The sequence below is a fragment of the Schistosoma mansoni genome, chromosome 1 (genome assembly GCF_000237925.1).
Source record: "Schistosoma mansoni strain Puerto Rico chromosome 1, complete genome".
NCBI lineage: Eukaryota > Metazoa > Platyhelminthes > Trematoda > Strigeidida > Schistosomatidae > Schistosoma > Schistosoma mansoni.
In genome coordinates, this window is record NC_031495.1 from 16,883,266 (window position 1) to 16,904,718 (window position 21,453).

Here is a 21,453-nt window from a genome sequence, read left to right on the forward strand (position 1 = left end):
TTAGTCTGGGCTTTATAATTCCTCCACAGTGAAAATATTTTTGCACAACTGAATAAACGTAGTTCGATGTAAATTATGAGTTTCATTTTTGCTGAAAAATGACACCGTTAATCTTTTTCTTATTTTGCATTTTAGAAATTGAGTCTCTCTTCAAAGGAACTAAATTTTTACCGCGTAACTGTATGTTAGATATCCGATGTAATCCTTGTACATTAGGTTTGAATTTTATGTAAGTTCTAATTTTTTTTAATCCTGACGTGGTAAGCAAATTACATGACACCTCCCTGACGTAAAAATGTCAACTGATAACATTTCATAAAAGTACCTTGAAATATTAGACCTAATGAGGGATCGAGTAAAATAAAATCACTGATATTTTAAAGAGAAACCAACACGAATGTAATCACTCCTAACAAATAGGCTTGAAGTTGCGAGAAAAAGCAACCTGACATTAAACAGAAATGTAGTATAAATAATCGAGGTTTTATCTTAGGATACGATATATAATAGAATAATTATCTGTGTAAGGAACTAAACCTTTTTATTCTCCCTAACAACCGTCAGTCTGTTTGTGTCATGTAAGGAGAAGAACTATTAGGCTTGCAATATTGTTTACAAGACAATTATACCTTTATATTATATCACTGGAACCAAAAACCGAAATTTATGATACAGTTCTAGACAGTTGTATTTTATGAAGACCTCAGAATTTTCAAAAGTTAAAATGATTTAATTCGTTCAAGGATTCAAACAAGGTATGTCATGTTCACAAAGAAATTAGCGTTTTGTAGATGAATCAAATAAAAGTGTCATAGAAAACCAAGTTGTATTAAACATAGTTTTTATTCTTGATTGAACTCTTTATCTAATGTACACCAGTGACCTGGTTATTTAACATAGCTAGGGTATTTAGGTTTTACACTAAGGGCTTAGTAGAATTCAGCGATTTGAATTTCTAAATTTTTACCAGTGACTTCCGTTTTATTTAATCCTAATAAATTATTAGAGATCTTGTTCACTCTATTGTTACCCTGTTTACGAGCTATAATATTTGATTAATTAGTATATGTAATAGCAGTTGAAGTAATTGGATGACATTCTTGGGTTGTAAAATGCTATGAACTTCTTGTATATTGACTGTTTTTCATTTATTCTCAGGGAAACTATCAAAGAAGAGTTTCCAAACACAATAACCACTTCTAATCAAGATAGTGAGTCAACAATGACAATATTTCAAAATCATGAATTTCAAACTACTGTTTTTAGTGGAAGTATTTGTCAATGTTCCCAGTGTATTCGTTTGAGAATATCATGTGAACAATACCATAAAGAATATCAAAAATGCGCAAACTGTTTGAACTTAGCATTTAAGTAAGCTCCTCACATTCATCACTGAAATTTGATGATAGCTATATACCATGTGAATATAATTCCACTGTGTTTTGAGGAAAACAAAGACCTATTGACAACAAATATCAAATAATATTTCTTTGAAACATTTTCCCGTAGTTTCTAGTCGAGCTAGGAATTTGACAAATCGGATTTTAATCGCTGAGAAATTCCCATCATATTAAAACAATTATATGAACGAAGAATATTCTTTTCAATAATTTGTCATCAGGTTCTACAATTATAAATTAATAATCCATAAAAGAAGATCGGCCAAGTTTAAGGCAGAGTACATCAATTTAAGAAACTGTAATATGTGAATCAAGGATTGTTTGTCATATAAAATAAGATCGAATCGTTAATGTTGGGATGACTATAATATGAAGTGTTAACTTGAATCAGTTTATAAGTGAAATAAAATCGTAAAATAAATGATCAGAATATATATAGTTGACATGGGGGTGAGAGATAGAAAAATGGGATTACAAATCGGAAATTACGTAATATGTAGAATTATATAAATTAGGTCAGATATAGTAGATAGGGGGTGGATGATAAATAAATTTCTCTAAAAGGTTAGCAGGTGTGATAATAATAATAATAATAATAAAGATAATAATAATAAGAATAATGACTGATAAGATGTGTAGATAAACTAAGTTTAAGATATAGAAATGAACATTAATCAAATTAATGTCACCATATTACAAAATTGATTATTAACAAGTTGACCCTGAAGTTGGCCAGGGTAAAAGGAGCGGCTGTACATATTTCTTTTGGATGCAGAGCTCTGGCTTTTTGATCCGAATAGCAATTGCCTCAGCCGTCTGCAGGATTCCCTGTCTGACAGAATTAGGTAGACTGCTATTAACACGATATAATACTGTGAAAGATTGCTCGATGTCGGCTCTATGTCCCGTCGGATTTTCACTGGTTTGACGGTAACTAGTACTATATTGTAACGTTGTTATGCCAGTTTTGTCTACCACTTCAACCGATGCATATATTTGTCTGATCCAACGTTGTAGCTGTTTGAGTGACTGACTGAATGACCTATTCCCAATAAGATATTATTTAAATTTATTGTTTTAATATAGCAGCTTTGGAAAGGTCTTTTTCTCACAAAACCTCATAGACTTCATACTTTGATCTAATTTTTTGTGGAACTTTGCTTGAAGTCTAGTGAGAAAGAATGAAACATTTGTCACAAAAGACTACGCGTATCTATTTTATTGGGTTAGTTGTATGCAATTACTATCTATATAATGAATTATCTTTCGTAATATCATTGTCGCTACAGTTATTCCAACCTTTTTTCTACTAAGATTCTTGTTCATTTTTCTTTGTATTGATGCAGTATGTCCGATGCACATTGACGCTAGGTCATATATTGTTGATAATTGACCAACTAACTTTGTATAATAAAATAAGATTATAAGGATACATGTGAACTTTGTGTAAAATACTACGAAAAAATAAGACGCAACTACTACACGGAAAATTTAGTTTTTCAAAAGCAGTAGATTACTTATTTACAAATAATTTGTATAAGTTGTTGACGAATTCGGTCTTTTGGTACAACTGAACTTTGTTTATTCCTATAAAATTTCCATTCGTTCAGCCTTAGGTTCAGCATTAGGTTGTTGGCAGTGTTGGAGCGAATATATATAACAGAGGTACATTGTATTAATTAACAATCTGGTGTTGCAGAGTCTTATTCAGTCCATCTGTTGTTGACATTGCTTTTATATCTGGTTGCATAATACTGATTCAAAGTTGAGTGTGGATTATTGTTTCTGTATTAAAAGTTATATATTGTCCACTTTAGTTATTCGTTTTCATTCACTGATCTTACTGGTCGTTTCATAATGTTCTGAATTCCGGATAATTGCCCAACCAACCAAATCTTTAGATCGTAAAATATTATTTCATCATTTTATAAAGTATTTCAATTTATGAATATTTGATACTGGTTAACTCTTTCCTATTAATAAGTTGTATTCCTTTTCCATAAAGACGTATCAACGATGCAGTTACGAATAATGAATTGCTGTGTCTTAATAAGCCGATTTCAAATGGTCATGTGACATGTCATTTAAATTCGAACGATAATCTTCACTTGGAAAATCAGCCTGTTCAATTTAATAATCAAAATATCCTACTCAATATTTTTTCAAAAGAAAATCAATGCTCACTAATGTATCACTATATTGGCCTAATTAAAGAGATAACCATATTGAAGAGAAAACAAACTGAGTTACTGAAGTTATTTTTTAATGAAATGAATAATAAAGTATTAATGAATGATACGAAAAATGGTTTTCAACATATATTTCCTACCAAAGAAATCATCCAACATCTTGAATTGTACAAGAATTCTTCGAATTAGAATAATTGAAGGTCAGTCCAAGCAATTACCTTGTCTTACGTAAATGTTTTGAATATGTTTATGTAGATAGAGCTTTATTTAGATAGCTGGAGATCCTTCAAAAATCAGAGAGCACCGGAAAAAGCTTTATTTCTAGTTTGAAACTCCTCTATAATATAAAATCAGTCTCCAATCATTATTGTATATGTTTGTGATAGATTTCTCAGAAGTTCTAGTTTAAAATCTATGATTAGTAAATTTAAACTGGGAAAGTTGAGAATGAAAACCATTGAATACTAACTCAGTGTTTTTTGAGGGCTTAAGGTTCACTGTGAGATTCAAAGGCCTGTATTTAGTTTCTCATGGTGTTGTCGATCCGCACTGCTGAGAAATCCCTTTTTACAACGAAACAGCTCTCAAGTGCTCCTCGGTTTTTTGGTAGTTGTTTAACTAAGGTAAGCTGGTAGCATAATACTTTAAAGTCAATGAAGTTAGCAGTGAAACTATGTCTCACGAATAAGATTAGTTACAGAACACTTTATATGAGAAATTGCCTGAAGTTAGAGATGAAAGCTGACGAGTACCTACTCAGTTATTCATAGCGCATGGCGTTAATTCGATACTATATTTCTGACGAGGCCACTGCTGCGAGCATTTCAAAAATCTAAAGCAAGTACGAAGTAGCTGTCAACTTTCTGACGTCACTAGCTCTATAGCTGATGTGTCAGTTCATGACTTGAACCATCAAAAAGTTTCCCATATTAATATTTATACATAAATATACATAGTATTTGTTCCTACCATTTAAATAAGAAAAGAAGATAATGTATTTTCTTTGTTTTAAGACCAACCTAACCACTTAATGCATTCAGTCAGTCAGTTACAAACAATGTAACATTTGGCACATATCTTTATCAGTATAATTTGCTCCATTATATTAGCACAGGCAGACAAAATTATTAAAATTAATCGCAGAGTATTAACAGTAGTAACAGTATCAGTAATAGTATAAGACATTAAAAATAATATGGTTCAATGAGTGTAGAGGAATTCGTGGAATAGAAAATGCTAAATAATTTTTGAACTCAAGAATATTAGGCAGGGCAAAGTGTATACATCTAATCTGTCTGCTTTTAACATTTAAACTTTAAAAAAGAGAATGTATTTTGTTTTATGATCAACCTAACTATTCACTTCATTAACAATTTGAGTAGAAACCACTAATTAATTAATTTCAATTTCTTACCACTAAACGAAATTAACTGGTCTAATGGACTGAAAAGTTAGCCCTATGTTTTAATGATATTTCATTCTAAGTTTCAAGTAGTTTTACTAGTTTTATATCTTTAGATTATACGATTACCGCGAATACGACTGCCAAATTTAGATACGAGGCCTTATATGACCCACAAATGACGCATACATCTGAACAGATAGCCTGGAATCCAGATTGGCTCTTTTTCCTGCCTGTTAAGTCCAGAACACAAATCTCATCCTCGGCAATATGAATTATATATTTCAAACATACTCGGTTTATACACAAGCCAAACAGACCACATCACACCAGAAATAGAAAATAACATTTGTACAAGATCAGGCCAAAATGTGGCTGTGATTATGGGAGGCTGCAAATAATAACCGGGGCATAACTTAAGGACAGTAAGTCGTATAGTTATAGATCTTAGGTCAAAATAAAGCTAATAATAAGAGGAATATCAATATACATAGTTTAGTTACCTAACACTTATACTATATATATTTATATAGTGTTGTATTGTGTGTGGGCTACTTATATCGACATAAGTAGTATATAACGATAGTCAGGAATAGAATGTTTGGCAACAGACGTTCGAGAAGGAAAGAATGGGAACAGAATACTATTGGTATGGAAATGCAGGAACAATGAAGTCTGACTTTACTGAGACGTTCTGTAATTTTGTGTTCAAATACATTCGACTGTCCCCACTTGTGTTCACGTTCACTTCAATATTACTTCATAAATCGATCCCAACAGTTAGCATTCATTATTCTCTTCGGGATAACAATAATAGCTTTAGAAGCATTTGAACACTAAGTTATACATTGGTCAGGACTTCAAGGTAACTATTGTTCAAATGTTATTCTTATAGTTAATTCACCTTCAATGAAATTTGCTCGAAAGATAATTTTCTAAAGCAGTGTGTTGTTTGACGTGTCAAGGCATGTGTGAGAGAACATACATCTCATTAGGAGTGTGAGTAAATCAACCAGCACTAATTAGAGGTAAGTGTTCGCGCGTGTGACTGAATGTTCTAAGTGCTTGGTCATAGATGTGCATTGTTGAGGAATCGCATACTAGGACTCAACGGCCGTCCAATGCCTCCAGGTTTTCAATGGTGGTCTAGCTTAGGTTGACTCGTGAATTCAACTGTGAAAATATTATGGTCTCCACAAATCCTCATACCGATAATAAAAAATAGCCACTTGACCTGTTTCTAGATTTAAAGTTAACAACACTAATTCTGTATGTGTTGTTTATGCTATATTGTGGCAGAAGTGTTTTCTAGAATGTTGTAAACTTATATGTTGAACTACAACCATCTTTGATGGATCTTATAAGTTTCCTTGCTAAGTTATAAACACAGTGGGATGTTAATTTGTCTTCATTTCATTTCACACAGTAATCAATACGTGAAATATTCATTTACTTTGTCAAATTATATTGAAAGCAAATATCAAAACAAACTATTCTGAGAAGAGTTGTGAGAGATTCTAAGGTCCAGTGATTATGACAAGTAGGTACAACACTGAACAAAATAATTTACACCTTGAGACATGTGAGATTTTACATAAATATAGAAATAATTTCAGTCAACAGATTTCCAATGCAGTTTATCTTAAATATGTATGAGGCATTGGTTCAATATTAATAAATCCTATCAGAGGCATGTATCCATCATATGTCCGATGACAGTTTGTTTTAAAGCTGTATTAATATAATTCAAACAGAAATAATTGAATGTGAATTTTTCATTTCAGCCATGTTGTATGATGTTTAACTGTAAATTTGATGAGTCAAGATAAAATTTACATTAATAGAATTTTCGAAAGTAACTGTCACGTCATTAAACATAAACTTTCTATGTGTTTACTGTTGAACAGAACATTTTATGAAAGCTTTGCTTTTAATGTACAGTTTTGAAGTTTCGTTATCATTTGATTTTCAAAATGCTATAAAAAACATATTATAGACGACAAAAAATATACTTTCTACATGGAAACATTATTAGTTCTGAAATTTCTTTCTTTTAACATATACTACTGATTTATAGCCAGTAACATAATGTAAAACAAAAAAGTAGTTGGGATAAAACTCAATGAGTAGTAGAAAAAATACTGCTTTCGTTTTGTATTCATAAATAAACTTCATCAAAAATTATTTATTTTTATTGATTTTACTTGTGAAAGCTCATAAAGGACAATAATAACTAAAGTTTGAGCACTTTATACCAAGCATTATACATTAGGCGGATGGAAGTAATCAACAGTAAATCTTTTAAGTGATGAATTATTTCCAATACACAGCGGAATGTCTATCTGGCTCTCTAGCCAAGAATTTCCTATGAACGTTATACATCATTTAAATGAGGAAATATCTTATTATTGGAAACTAGTCTGTCGGATGATTTTAAATAAATTGCTAAGACTGAAGCCATCTGTAATATAATTATGTTAGCTTAAATCCAAAAACGTACTTAGTGTAGTATTTAGACACTCAAAATAATATTTAGAGGGGTTTCAAAAATAAATTTTTGAAAAAAAAATAGAATTGTCGCTGAGTCCCTTTTCTTTTTTCAATGAATACTTTTAAAATAAAAGTTGGAAATTAAGTTGTAAATTCATTACCAATATCTAAAATAAAAGTAAATATTTCGCCAAACTATTGTGACTTCCGTTTTTATAACTTGGATTAACAAACTGATAATAACTGAGCTGACGGATCCATTATTGCAAATGATCTACGAATTGGATAAAGGCAATTATTGATTTTGATCCTGATACTCTACAGGAGTTAACATTTCCATTGAACTGTTGAAGTTGATTATAAGAGCTATGAATAGTCGACAGCATGACCATGCATTTTTATACAAAGCATTCTCAAGTCACTGATTGCCACCAGTTTTTATTTCATCTGTGTATATACATTACCGTACTGCAGAATGCAAAATCGTTCAAATCACCTTTTTCGAATGGTAATAATACTATGTTTGATGAATTTGTTCCAGCGTACACTTGGTGCAAGAATTTGTATGCAATACAATCGGTTCAATTAAACATTTACATTGATATGGGCTTGTTATGCTGATGCATTCTTTTGATGAATCTATTATAGACATTGAAGAAATATCATTGTTTACGTACAATTTTTTTGTTCCATGCTTGTCACATGTTTCATTCGATTGACTTCTTGATGTTCTTTTATATTTACACTTTTTAAAGTAAACTATAAATTTATTTACAATTGAATTTGGTAACCAAAAACTGCATAAAATAATTTGTATACCAATCAATGTAAGAAATGCAAATATAGCTGGGATAAGTAAAAATTTATATTCTTCCCAGTCTATTGTTTGTTCTTTGGTAATAAAAGTATGATTTTTATATGTAACTGAAGTTTCTAGAACTAGTTTGGTTTTTGATTGATACTGTAATGTTCTGTTTAAAATAGACACAGCTATAAAATAAATAAATACAATAATAAATTTGTTAGTTCTATTTATGTACAAAGGAATTAATTTTGGTAAATAAATATTTAGCTCTTTGTGATATTGTTTATCTCATTACAGTCTCTTGGATTCTTTCAAAGTTTTATCACTGATGGAAACATCTCTATTTCATTGGGTCTCATCGCATCAATATACTGAGTATCAATATACTCGAGTACCTCAAGAATAACGTCCCACAACGAGTGTTGCACATATGTCTTACGAATTCCTTATAACATCCAAACTTAGTTCATAAAGCATTAGGTCGTCTAGATTAATTGCCAAATTGTAATTTGGTCGTTTCAGTTCAATCAACAATAAAAATTAAGTATGAACGACGTTATTTCATTCTCTATGGTATACGTTGAATATACGGAAACTTTACTTGTAATCATTCATTCTACTAACATAGACTAAAAAGATTCGACTGTAGCAGTTGGATATTCTTAAAGAGTTTGTTGACGCAAAGTTTCCAGTTATAACATTTTTTTAGTTTATTGGTTCACGAAATAAATTCCTCTTTTTAAAAAAACTACTAATTCATTAAAAAATAATTTTAATTTGTAAAAATAATTTTTGGACTTACATTCAGTCTATGAAAGAATATATGACTTGAACTAAATTAATAAAATCTATGTTTATAGTGTTAATATGTTCACTAGTGACTGAATTCGAGGGTCATTCCAAAATATTGTAAACTGAAAAGCAACAGGGTATTGCATTTAATCATGTTGATTATGAGACATGTATCATCTGTTTCAATCGATGAAGGTTTTATAATATTGAAAGTAGATTAAAGTCATTTAGTGATAAGGTAATATCACTGTGATGAGATAGCTGGTATTTACTTCTTAAGAGTAACAGACTACGATCAAAATGTTGTCCGCTGCCTCGTGGTTCCCAACGTTCATATGGTCCCTGATGCAAGTTAGAAACTGTTAAGTGATAGTACAAAATATTTGTTTGGTACATGTGTGGTGTGTTACTGATGTTGACAGATATAAGTAGCACGTATCATCAGTCGAAAGTGAAATGCCTAGAGGCAGAAGGTTTTAGAGATCAAAGAAAGGAAACAAGAACAAAGAATGATTGGTGTAGAAACGAAAGAACAATGAAGTCTGAAACAATTGACTGACATTTTGCAGAAGGAACAGTTAAGTTTGAGACAATTGATTGATATTTTGCAAATGAAGAATTCACTATTTGGTTCTCAGATTTTACTAGGATATTCCGTAATTTTGCATCCGAAGACAATCAATCGTCCCTAATTATGCTCACGTTCACGACAGATTAATGTATATAGCAATAACTCAAAATAATAATGGGAGGTTATATGAAATTACAACCCATAATTTATACCTTAGTAATTTTTATCAATTCAACTTACATTTGTTTTGATCGAATAATTGTGATTTTGATATAGGGAACATTAAAACATCAGAAACAAGAGAATTGTTCTTATCATTCACAGAATTCTTTGCTAGCTTGAAACTTAGTCGGATGTTATTTTTCTGGCATATAAATGAATGAGCTGTAAAAAATATATATTACGTTTAAGAAATGAGATAATTGGGTTTCTCAGAAAAGAATATATTGCGTAAAAAGAAAGCTTTTTAATTAAAATATGTCTGATAAATATGAACTCTTTGGGGATTTTACTTTTAATCCTATCCAGTATTTTCATATATTTCTCTCTACGTAACCAAGGCTTATTCGTCGTTGTGATGCATGAATATTTCCCACTGATGACATCACACTTTATCAGCATTATATACAGCTTTTTAATATGAACTTTCGTATTATGACTAGATTAACACCTAAAATCCGTGAACAATTAAATGTCTTTTAAAGATGTAGTTCACAATGTATATGTTTAATAATTAAAGTATATTAATTTTGATAACTAAGAAAGTTGTACGTTAGGTTCATTTAAAATGTGACTAGAATATTAAATCGTTTTAAAGTGAGTTTGGATTCGAATAAACTGTGACTGTATCTCAGTAGTCTGACAACATGCAAGATCTTCAAAGCTGTTAGTATTGCTTATTGAAACTTAGTGTAAAAAGTAAATTTATATTTAATCAATATATTGTAGAAAATTAGTTGTGGTTCATAAATTCATTTAGCCAATATTTCGTAATAGTCAATATCACTGTAGCTATATCCAAAATAGAAAAAATATTTTTTTGGTCTATATTACTAGGAACATTTTATAATTTTAAAAGGAATCATCTCAACTTACTTCCATTTAGCTTCTACATAGACTATATTATCGTGAATGTAAAAATGCATTCCTTTGCCCACAACTTAGTAATTCAGAAATTAATTTAAGTAAACAATGTTACTTATGAGTAGTTATTGTTAAATTAGAGAATTTTTCATGGCCCACATTTCAGAACGTACCGTTTTTATTCGTCTATACCACTAATATTTATTCATCAACTTTGAACTCATTTATTTTTTTACGTGAATATATTCAATACAAACTGTTTGTTGGTGACGTCTCGAAATGAAATGATGCAATAATTGATTTGTACATAATATTGACTAAAGCTGAAGTAAAATCTATAGAAAAGTAGTGATACGGGAATCAAACTGGGATTAAATAATACCTCCTTAACTGTCAACAATGTATTACAGTTTATACGAGTCATTTTACCAATAAAATCAATACAAAAGTATAATTTGTCATTTCATAATAATTTTAGTAATTAGCAAGATCTTTTATTATATTTCTAAAAGAATACATTATCGATCAAATAATAAAAAAGGATAACAGTTTGTCCCTACCTATAAAATGTACAGGTATATTGTAATCGAAAGTGGGAAGCGATGTGATTTCTGGGAATCGACTAACTTTAAGTACAAATTCATTTAATGATTTCTTACTAAAGCAATCTAATAATCTGATAACGTTTATTGATATTGTTTTATTGCATTTCATTTTTACTCGAGGATCATTTGTCTAAAGAAAAAGAAATAGAGATAAAACATTGAATAAATTAATGAATCCAAAGTTAATTTGAATCATAAAAACTCATAATAGTTGTTGTTTGAGTAAACAATAAACAGAAAGGGATTGTATCGCAGAAAATCAGATACTATGAATCGTTTTCGACCTTGTAACAAATGTTCAGCTGCTATTCCTTTTGCTCTGATGAAAAACCTTGAAATGGGTAGTCCAACCAAGTTAAAACAGATCTCTAGCTCTTCCTAGTATTTAATAACTGTCTGAATAATGTCACTCTGTGATGTAAACCACAAAATTCAACAATTTTTACAAACCCGCTTGTACTAATGTAGTGAACAAAACACTAGTTGGGGACAATCGAATGTATTTAAGCAAAAATTACAGACTATCTCAGTAAATTCTGATTACCAAACAATGAACAGTCAATTTGCAAATTAACAACCAATTGTTTCAATCTTCACTGTTTCTTCTCTTATTCCATTGCTCATGCATTTTCCAGACGATTGCGCTTCATTTCCGTTCTTTTCTCATCGGTCTTCTGCCAAAATACATTCTATGTCTGACCCACACCATATACTACTTATATGGATATAAGTAGACCGCACCACACTAATAATATGGATTGGTCGAATTTTATGACAGTTCAATTGTCGTAATTAGATTATAGAGTGACAAAAGTATTTGAACTGAACATTACTATTCTCATAAAGTTCAGCATCCAAATTGAATAGATTCTGAAAGACTAAACCACCACTTCATTAACTAAATGCATGAAAATACATTTATAATTGAAGCTACTATATAAAATAAACTTTTTTGGAAGAAAAAGTTTTATAATTATTGATCAGTATGATGCAAATGAATAATTAAAGGTAGAAATTAAAATCTATGGAAACATAATCAATAATTCTTTATCTCTGTTCAGTTCAACACTTTCTTGGAAAAAAAATTTATATGAGACTTGTGAGAAATGAATGTTGCGAAAAACTTATCATCTACTTAATATCATTAAATCACTCTATCTCTTCTTTTATATTATCTGCTTTGTTTCTTTTCTTGATTTGGTTTAAATTCATATAAATTGTATAGAATCGATTAGGTATTACAACTATTACTTCATTATCAGGTGAATATATAGAGCATAATAGATACTGATTTTCCTTATTCTGGATTTCATATATGTTGAACGATTCAACCAATGATAGACGGAAATGGAATTTCCATAATTTACATAGATTGGATTTGTACAAACTCAATGGAGAATATTCTAAGTATTTCTTAAGATATTGTAGCCGTAGAATCGGGGTTCGTGTTTATCCGAGTTATTAATCATTGATTCTTTGAATGAGTACGATCGTATTTATGGATTTGAGATGAAGAAATAAACTGATATATGATAATGTTGGTCATTCATCCAGCATTGCATTCATTTATTATGCTGTATATAAAGTAATCATTATGTGAGGTTAAAAAGTTCTGTTTGGTTAATTTTTGTCTAAATATGTATTAACGAGCTTTACCTGACGTTTAACAAAATACTCTCGTTTTAGTTGTTGAATAAACAATTATAAAACATCAGACGAAATTGACTCACTCAATTACACCCCATATACTCTTCTTGGCATTTATAATGAATGAAGTTACTTAACTGTATGATAAACTTTATACAAACTAAGTAAAATTACACGTATGAAATACTTTAAGGAATTCCAGTAGTTATTTGTTTTTAAATATGTTATTCTGAAGTATTACGATTGTAAGTTTATTGTGAGTTATTGAGTAAATACTCAAACATGAGAATAAAGACCACCAAACCATTGAGGATTGCTCACATTCATGTATATTATAGGTTTTGATGTGCCGTAGAACAAGTCAACTGAGTAATTACGTCGTTAGTCATTTGTTTTAGTTTAAACTATTCTATATTTCAGACATGTGTCTTACAATCGTTACACTTATGAAAGTTTTTCTTCCTGTTTGCATTACTTCAGAGTTTACTCAGTCATCAGCAAAGCGTTTAAAAAATTTACTTAGCCAATTGCAAAGTTTGTTTGTCTAATCATTACAGAGTACGCAATAATGACATCATGATCACATGATAACTCCCTTAAAAACCAGGAAATCACCAGTAAAATCTGTCGTTGGCTATAACTACACACCCTTGAAAAGTAAATAGTATTAGTATGGCTAAGTGAAATTTCTTTTGACCAGATGAGACTTGATATTCAACTATTTTCTGTTTGACTAAGTAACTTAAATAATTTTGTAACATCTTTCAGTAATAGAGGGTTAATATGAAGCTTACAACCTTTAATCAGTAGTTTTGCTATAATTGAATCACTTTGACTAGTATTTTGACTGCGTCAGACTAAAATATCTCTATATTTTAAGTGAGTTGGTTTCCTTTCTAATCCATCTGTAAAAAGCATTAAAATACTATTATTTCCCAATGCATTGTCTAAACACCTGGTGGGGTTGTGAAAGAAAGTAGAAACCATTTATATCTTCTTTTTCCTGTCGAAAGTCAAAATAATGATATTGTTATTGATTTACTACATTTTATATTGCTATTTTATTGTTTCACTTCAATTACTTCCTGTAATCAACTTTGAAAAACATTGAATAAGAGCAGGGCATTTGGTTCCGAACCTAGCGAAAATATGTTCCGATTTATGTCTTTTTTATATTATTTCAATGTAAAATCACCTTATATACTTTAATGACCAAAAATGCAGTGTACAGTTTCTGAAAAATAATAATCCTGGGTATGTTTATTTCGTCATTATTACTAAATTCTGTGTGTTAACCTATTCATTAATTTGACATTACAAAACTTCTTTCTTCAACACAATTTCAATTAAGGCTTGATAATTTCAAATAAATTGAGCATTGAATGGGAAGTTATAAATAAAAATAACATAGTTGTGATATCCTAATAAGTAAAAGAATTAAATTTTCTGACGTTTAGTGATTCAGTGTAAGTCACTTCTTCAGGGAATAAATAAACAAATTAAATTAACACAAGTTTAAATAGCATAAATGAATCAAAGCAAGAATATTAGGTGAGATCAATCAAAAACAGGTCTGACCAAGTCAATGTCATGTCATTCCGGTCAAGATGATTTATATGAGACATATTTGCATATTTGTACGTGTGTGTATATGTACTTATGGTAAGGGATTAAAAATGTGACATTTGTGGCTAGAAAGGATAGAGTTTAATTTGTCTGTACGATAACAGTGTGAAATGTGAATAGAATCAGACATGGTAGCTTGGATAAATGGTTCAAGTCGGAAGGATGGTGTGGCTTTTTTCTATTGAGAGCAGTAGGATTAGGCATTATATGGAAAGCTTCAGCTACTCTCCTTTCTTTGGAGTTGAAAAGGTGTTTTTGATATCGATTAGATGGTTGTTGAAAATGGCATGAACTGCTATTGCCGATGTAATTTGGAGTCTTTCCAGTTCTACGGGATTATTAGGTGGTTTCTTTATGTACCTAAGATGTCCACTGGCTGGAGTCAAGTTTTTGCGAGATGACTCTCCAATATAAAAAGCATCATAATTTGTAGATACAGTTCTGTGTTGATATAAAGGGGATTTTTTCATTTAAGCGAACTAGAGTATTCTGAAGGGTAAACCATAAAGAAGCGAGTTTTAAAACAACACAGAATTAAAGCATAATACAAAACAACACAACATACACACTCTCACGCACAAATAGGTAAACATGTCTCTTATAAATCATCTTGACCGGAATGACACGACATCGACTTGGTCAGACCTGTTTTTGATTGATCGCACCTAATATTCTTGCATTATTCATTTATACTATTTAAACTTGAGTGACTTACATTGAATCACGAAATGTCAGAAAATTCAATTCTTCTACTCATTGTGATATCACAAATGTTTTATTTTGGTTCATTTAATTAGGACTGTTTATTTTGTATGAAAGGAATACTTTACATTACATATCCAATTTAATAGAACCGTGAAAGAATGTAGGGATAAATAAAATGTGAAACATTAATATTTCAGCTTTATGTTTTACTTTTTATCCTAAATAAATTGCTTCAGTAGTGAGGTGCAGTCATGGAAAGGGCTCTAAAGACAAATAAGTATTTACATCATTATCACTTTCTTTAAAACATATTTTTCTATCGTATTACTTCAGAATTGCAAAATCAGACGTCTGGTAAACTTAGGATATGCAATCATTTCATTTTTAAACTGTATCGTGTAATATACACATACTAATATACTTTGAAAGTGCAGATTTTTAATGATTTATAGGTAGTGTTTTTCTGAACACTCTCATCATCATACTTCTGACACTAGATATTTAAATGTTTATTTTAGAGTAATTTGAAAAAAATAGGGGTGTTCGTCCGTTGACTGATTGTTTCTTCTTCTATGACGTTGTAGTATCAGTTTATATGTTAAGCCCATATACTTCACCCTAGCTACTGGCCAAGCCAATTCTCCTATACATTAGAGTCATATTTTGATCTTGTTAATTATCCGCTTATTAACCTTGACTATATTTTCATATGAGCGTATATTTGTGCACACTTGGTATCGTATTCATCATATGTCTGTCATTCATTTTTGTCTGACTATAAATGTTGATTAATGCTTGCTTATAACGCGTTGGCTTCCCAGCCATCTCCAATGCGTCTTATTTATGCCTCGCTCGCTAACATATGCTCATGCGCTCACAGCTTTCTGGTCTGCATCAGTTATCAATAAAAATGTAGTTGCTGCTTCTTTTTGCCTTCTGATTCTACGCGCCGTTAAGACTTGTACCATAACGGTTATCAGGGAGAACTATTAATGAAGCACGGCACTACAACGTATCTATTAATTAGAATTTTTGAAAATGAAGGTGAGATTATGACACTAAAGACCAACTTGACAAAATAAAGCACTTTTTTATAGAGATGACCATTTCAAATCATTTTGGAGTGAAAGTACATTTTTTTTGAAGCTTAAAATTAATCCATTCTAACATTATATTCAAATATAACATTTGTGTGATTTGTACTATTTTACTCTATCATGTAATTCACATGTGGTTAGACTTTATACAAAATAGTTAAGAAAAGTGGAATTCCTCAGTAAGTTTACTACAAAAATTTTACTTGATTTTTATGTAGGAAGTAATTTACCACAACATTTTTTACAGGTTGTTTAGAATTAGTTTATAACTGTTAAAAGAAGCACTAAGCCCTTTTTGGTTTAAAATACTCATCATCATACAAACGTCCATTTACACTTTAAAGTACTATTAATAAAGATTTGAATTCTTCTGTTACTGATATTAAGGATTGAATTTGACTAGGCTTGGGTAGGATATATGCACCCGTTTCCATTATTTATTTGTCACTATTTAGTAAAAACATGATTGCGTGGATCTACCTGAATGATTTTCATTTATATTCGCTTGTTGAAATCTCTTAACAATGTTCATACATAGATTCAGTTGAAATGTTTTATCCATTTTCTGAAATCCGTTCGTCTAAGATTTTTCAAGCTCGATGTCTTCGAATATTTCGATATTTATCAAATTAATTAAGCTGTTATAACACTGGGGACTTTTACGTATAAACATTATACCAATAAGCAATATGGTGTTTACAACTGCTTACAGAAATCCTCAAAGTAATTTCCTTGGAGAAGTGATTTTATGAAATTGTTCAGATAATTGAAACAAAACAGTTGTTTGGATATATGGGTTAGTGAGACACTGAAGATGTTCGTATGATAAATAAACTTAATATCTTATACACCTAATAATACCCTATATTCTTGTTCAGTACAAAGTTGATGTTAATACAGAAATTTATGATTAGTGGTTGAATCAGTCAGTTCATGGCTGTAGCTCCCAAATCCACTCAAAAGTTACATTCGTTTGGATATCTTGGGGTCAAGCAATTGAGCTCAGTCACTTTAGAACCTTGTCAGATTGAACAACCACTAAGTAAACTTTTCGCATTTCATTTTGAGTACATAATCAGTCTTTAGTTTGTTGGGCAGATAAAGTGTTTTACATATTATTTAATATTGTGTTTTGTTTTCATTGTGGTATGATTTTAAGTGTGTAAAAATTGTTCTTCTTTTTACTAGGACAAAAAGACTCATGTTCTGAAACCAAACTCTTTCAGTAATAATCTATATCTTTCTATTCTTCTTAAGTATCAACAAACAGACTTACCCAGTAAAGATTTCGTACATGTGTTCGATTCGTTGAACAAATAAAAATTAAATTATCTCCCTCATTGACATACAATTCATCAGGGTTTTCTTCAAATCTATATGAAACAAAACAATATTATTTAAAGAAATAATAAAATAAAGTAGTATCTGAAATGTTCCTCAAAGTGTGAAAGTAAAGAAAATATTTTAATTAGGAAACCAGTATCCATTTACGTACGTTTTTTTGTAACAAATACTCAGTTGGGAAAAACTTAATTATTTTTTTTACCTATTGTTTGTTTGTGTAAAGATATCTGTGTGTTGGAAGACAGTATCACTGTTGCATTATTTTGTAGTAAGTTTAGTTTTTGTTGATACCCTTCAAGCGCATCAGCTTCATAAGTGATAAGTTTATGGAAATGTGAATAACTTAAATGTTGATAAACGTATTGTAGTAGATCACATGTGTTTTAGTTAAATATTTATTCAAATAAAAAGTATGCTAGATGAACTTATAATCTGAAGAGTTTATGAACATTTATTTCACTCATTATATATTTTTATGTGTACTGTATTACAGTTTTTATGCTACAACTTTCATATGGTTGCTTAGAGAATTTTAGTCATACACTTCTTACTTATAGACATAATCAAATAAGCAACGAAATTGTATTGTATCCTAAATACCCACTACTTTGACACAATCTAACTTTAATGTAGTCTATACTTATTTAACTACTAATCAGTGAACCATGTGTTAGTTTTTAGAAGTTTGACTCTCTATAATAATTCAATCATATTTTGAAATCATCACTGCTACTGGGAATATGTATGCTCTGTCTTTTTATTCTTAAAGGAGTGGAGTTGTTTTCTATTTCTGCATTTACAATAATAACTTTACCAAACTGAAGTAAACCACGTTATACCTCTCTTAGGACTATCGCTCCACAGAGAATACGAGTAAATAATATTACTGAAAGCGTTTCAATCAGAACACTGACCTCTTAAAAAAATTGATTATTTACTGAATACTCATTTCCTTTTAGGTATAACTGTTACTCACAAATTATCACAAGGTTCTACAGTTACAAATCCAAATAATTGATCTAATGAATGACTAAGTTTAAGGTAAATATATATTTAAAAAATAAACGGATTTTTAAGATCATTCGTTTTTACCGAAGAAGAATTGATTATATTACAAAATTCACCTCAATCTATGTTACTGATAAACAATTACAGCAAGTCATTATCCAATTACTTTCTATATATTTATAAACCGTCATGGAGTTTACTTAAACAGAAAAAATATTACAACGCTATACACTCAAATGGACTGACTCTTTATATCCGGATTTGAAGGAGGTAGAGATGAATATTGTCCATAAATAACACGTTGTCGATAAACTGACATGCGGTATGAAAATTCGCTATATGTTAAAAGGATTTATTTATCTTGAATCTAGTATTCCTTTTTGATCAACTATTGGGATTCATTACTATAGAACAAGATGATAATTTATTGAAAAGACTATTTATCATTTATATGTTTGTGTTTTTGTATGACAAGATGTATAAATAATGTTACTTATAAGTTAGAATTTTGTTGAACTTCATGCTTGTTATCCAGTATATGTACATTTCCTATCTCTCACAAGTGATAGCAAATATCCTTGTAGGATTTGTAACAATCATTCATGTCAGAAGGGGGTTTTGTGGAGATTTTAATAATTTAATTTAACGAGTCAGTTAAAGCTAGACCATCGTGGAAAATCTGGAAGCACTGGACAGTCGTTTTGTCCTAGTATGGGACACTTAGCAGCTCATATTCACGATCCGGCATTGCGAGGCTCGAACCCAGGACCCATCGGTCTAGAAGTTAAGTGTTCGCGCGTGAGATCAATGTATCCTAAAAGATAATTATTGGGGTTCATGATGAGTAGTTTATAGGTGAGAATATAAATGAAGCACTGTTAGTAGATTATTAAGCTTTATTATTATTTGAGACTTTTTTTTCAAATTGCCAAATGTATAACCATGAGATTAGTCTACGGCTTTTATATGATGGTGACGTCATTGATTAACTTATGTGTTTAACATGCACAATTCCAGCATTTACATTTGGCTATTTAACTGTTCGAAATTCATTTGATTATAAAAAATTAGAAACTGCTACATGCATTGCTTTTGAATATTGGGTGTTTGTATATAGGCTTTATAAGAGCTGGTTATGCATTGTTCTCATTAACAAGTTAACTTTCGGTTTATTCAGTATTCGTTGAAAAACTTTACACAGTCAGTTTTCTGAATAGAGGTATAATTGTGAGAAGTATGGTTGATATTGTCGAAAATAGATTTAGTTTTTCAACTTTGTGTAATATTTAAAATATTCTACTACCAACAATCGTAATGATATGATCTAAATTGTCTTTTGATTTATACAAGACTGATATATATATATATATATATATATATATATATTATAGCTTTTCTCAGTTTAAAATGTTTTCAAAAATACTATTCTCACTTTGTATTATAAGAGTATTAGTTCTTTTTTTAATCACAAGCATAAACATGAAACATACATTTGTTGTTACTATTCAGCGGCTGATATGTAACTAGCTGATACACTTAGTATTGTTTGTTTGAATCTTCCTATTGATGCTTAGGACTGCGACTGGTCAGTCTCTTATTGGCATATGTGCATACTGTGCGTATTGCCTCGATATTGATAGTTGTGAACTAATGTTGAACTCCTGAATGTTTGTACTTGAATATTGTCAGTATTTAGTAATATAAGGACTTCATACTATGTTACAGATTGGTGTCATGTATATACAACATTATTCAGCAAGAAAGTAAATGCAAATCAAATTGATCTATTTAAATTTATAAAACATTTTTCATCTTTATTATTCTCCGACGCACAATTCTTTTTTGTTTCATAGAACATTAATAAACTGCATCAATCAATATTAGCAAAATAAAGGCTAATCAAAATTTTGAAACTAAAGTAGATAAAGGTTCAATTTCCTAAAGGGCCCAGGGGGACATTTTTGTACAGTGAAGAATTATTCCACTAATGTCTCAACGTATTGGTTTAAATATACATAAATATAATAACTATACAAAGAATAAAGAAACATAACTTGTCTTTTCCTCAATTTGCAATAAATATGCAAATAAAATTTGATTTTCTAGTGAATAAACATCTTGGCAGTCTTGTTGCTTTCATGGATCAGTACTAAATACTAATTAAATCAATCAAAATTATGGTATATACTGTAGCAACTATCCTACAATCAATTTCGATTATGTTTAATTTTGGTTGAGCCTTTATGTTAACATACTTAACAGACGTCGCCATTAGGATAGTAACAATTTGCATATTTCTTTATACTCTAATGACCACTAGAGCACATGATATTCTAGCCGAAATGTTGATTGATTAATTATCATTCGATGACTCATCCTCCTCCCCATATGTGTATGCACGCAAATCCTATTATCACCTTTGGTTTTGTTTGGCTGTGCCCTTATTCAATTTGACTATAAACTGCCTATGTAATTGAATGAGCTCGCTCGCTGATATTTGCTTAAGTGTTTTTAGCTTTCTGGCTTGCGTTATTTGACAATAAACTGTAGTTACCGCTTCTTTTTGCTTTCTGATTTTATGCACCGTTAAGGTTTGTATTATAACGGTTATGGAGGTGAACGATCAGCGAAGCAAGGCACTACAATACTTATGGAGGCTAAAAATATATAAACTTTGACAATATTTGTT

At 30.3% G+C, this 21,453-nt stretch overlaps 2 protein-coding genes across 2 annotated transcripts in view; one reads left to right on the forward strand and one right to left on the reverse strand.

The window, feature by feature from the left end:
• The window catches only part of Smp_133100 (putative leucine-rich repeat-containing protein), a gene marked incomplete at both ends in the record, with an annotated part of 29,891 nt that extends 26,113 nt beyond the window's left edge, over positions 1-3,778 (forward strand). Inside the window, 3 exons of the mRNA XM_018793458.1 lie at positions 136-229; positions 1,159-1,371; positions 3,406-3,778. Of these exons, the coding sequence (XP_018647969.1) occupies positions 136-229; positions 1,159-1,371; positions 3,406-3,778 (680 nt within the window). The remainder of the gene's footprint in view (positions 1-135; positions 230-1,158; positions 1,372-3,405) is intronic.
• Positions 3,779-9,875: 6,097 nt separating this feature from the next.
• Smp_133090 (hypothetical protein) overlaps positions 9,876-21,453 on the reverse strand; it is a gene marked incomplete at both ends in the record, with an annotated part of 14,533 nt that continues 2,955 nt past the window's right edge. Inside the window, 3 exons of the mRNA XM_018793459.1 lie at positions 9,876-10,013; positions 11,566-11,619; positions 17,689-17,785. Coding sequence (XP_018647970.1) covers positions 9,876-10,013; positions 11,566-11,619; positions 17,689-17,785 — 289 coding nt within the window. The remainder of the gene's footprint in view (positions 10,014-11,565; positions 11,620-17,688; positions 17,786-21,453) is intronic.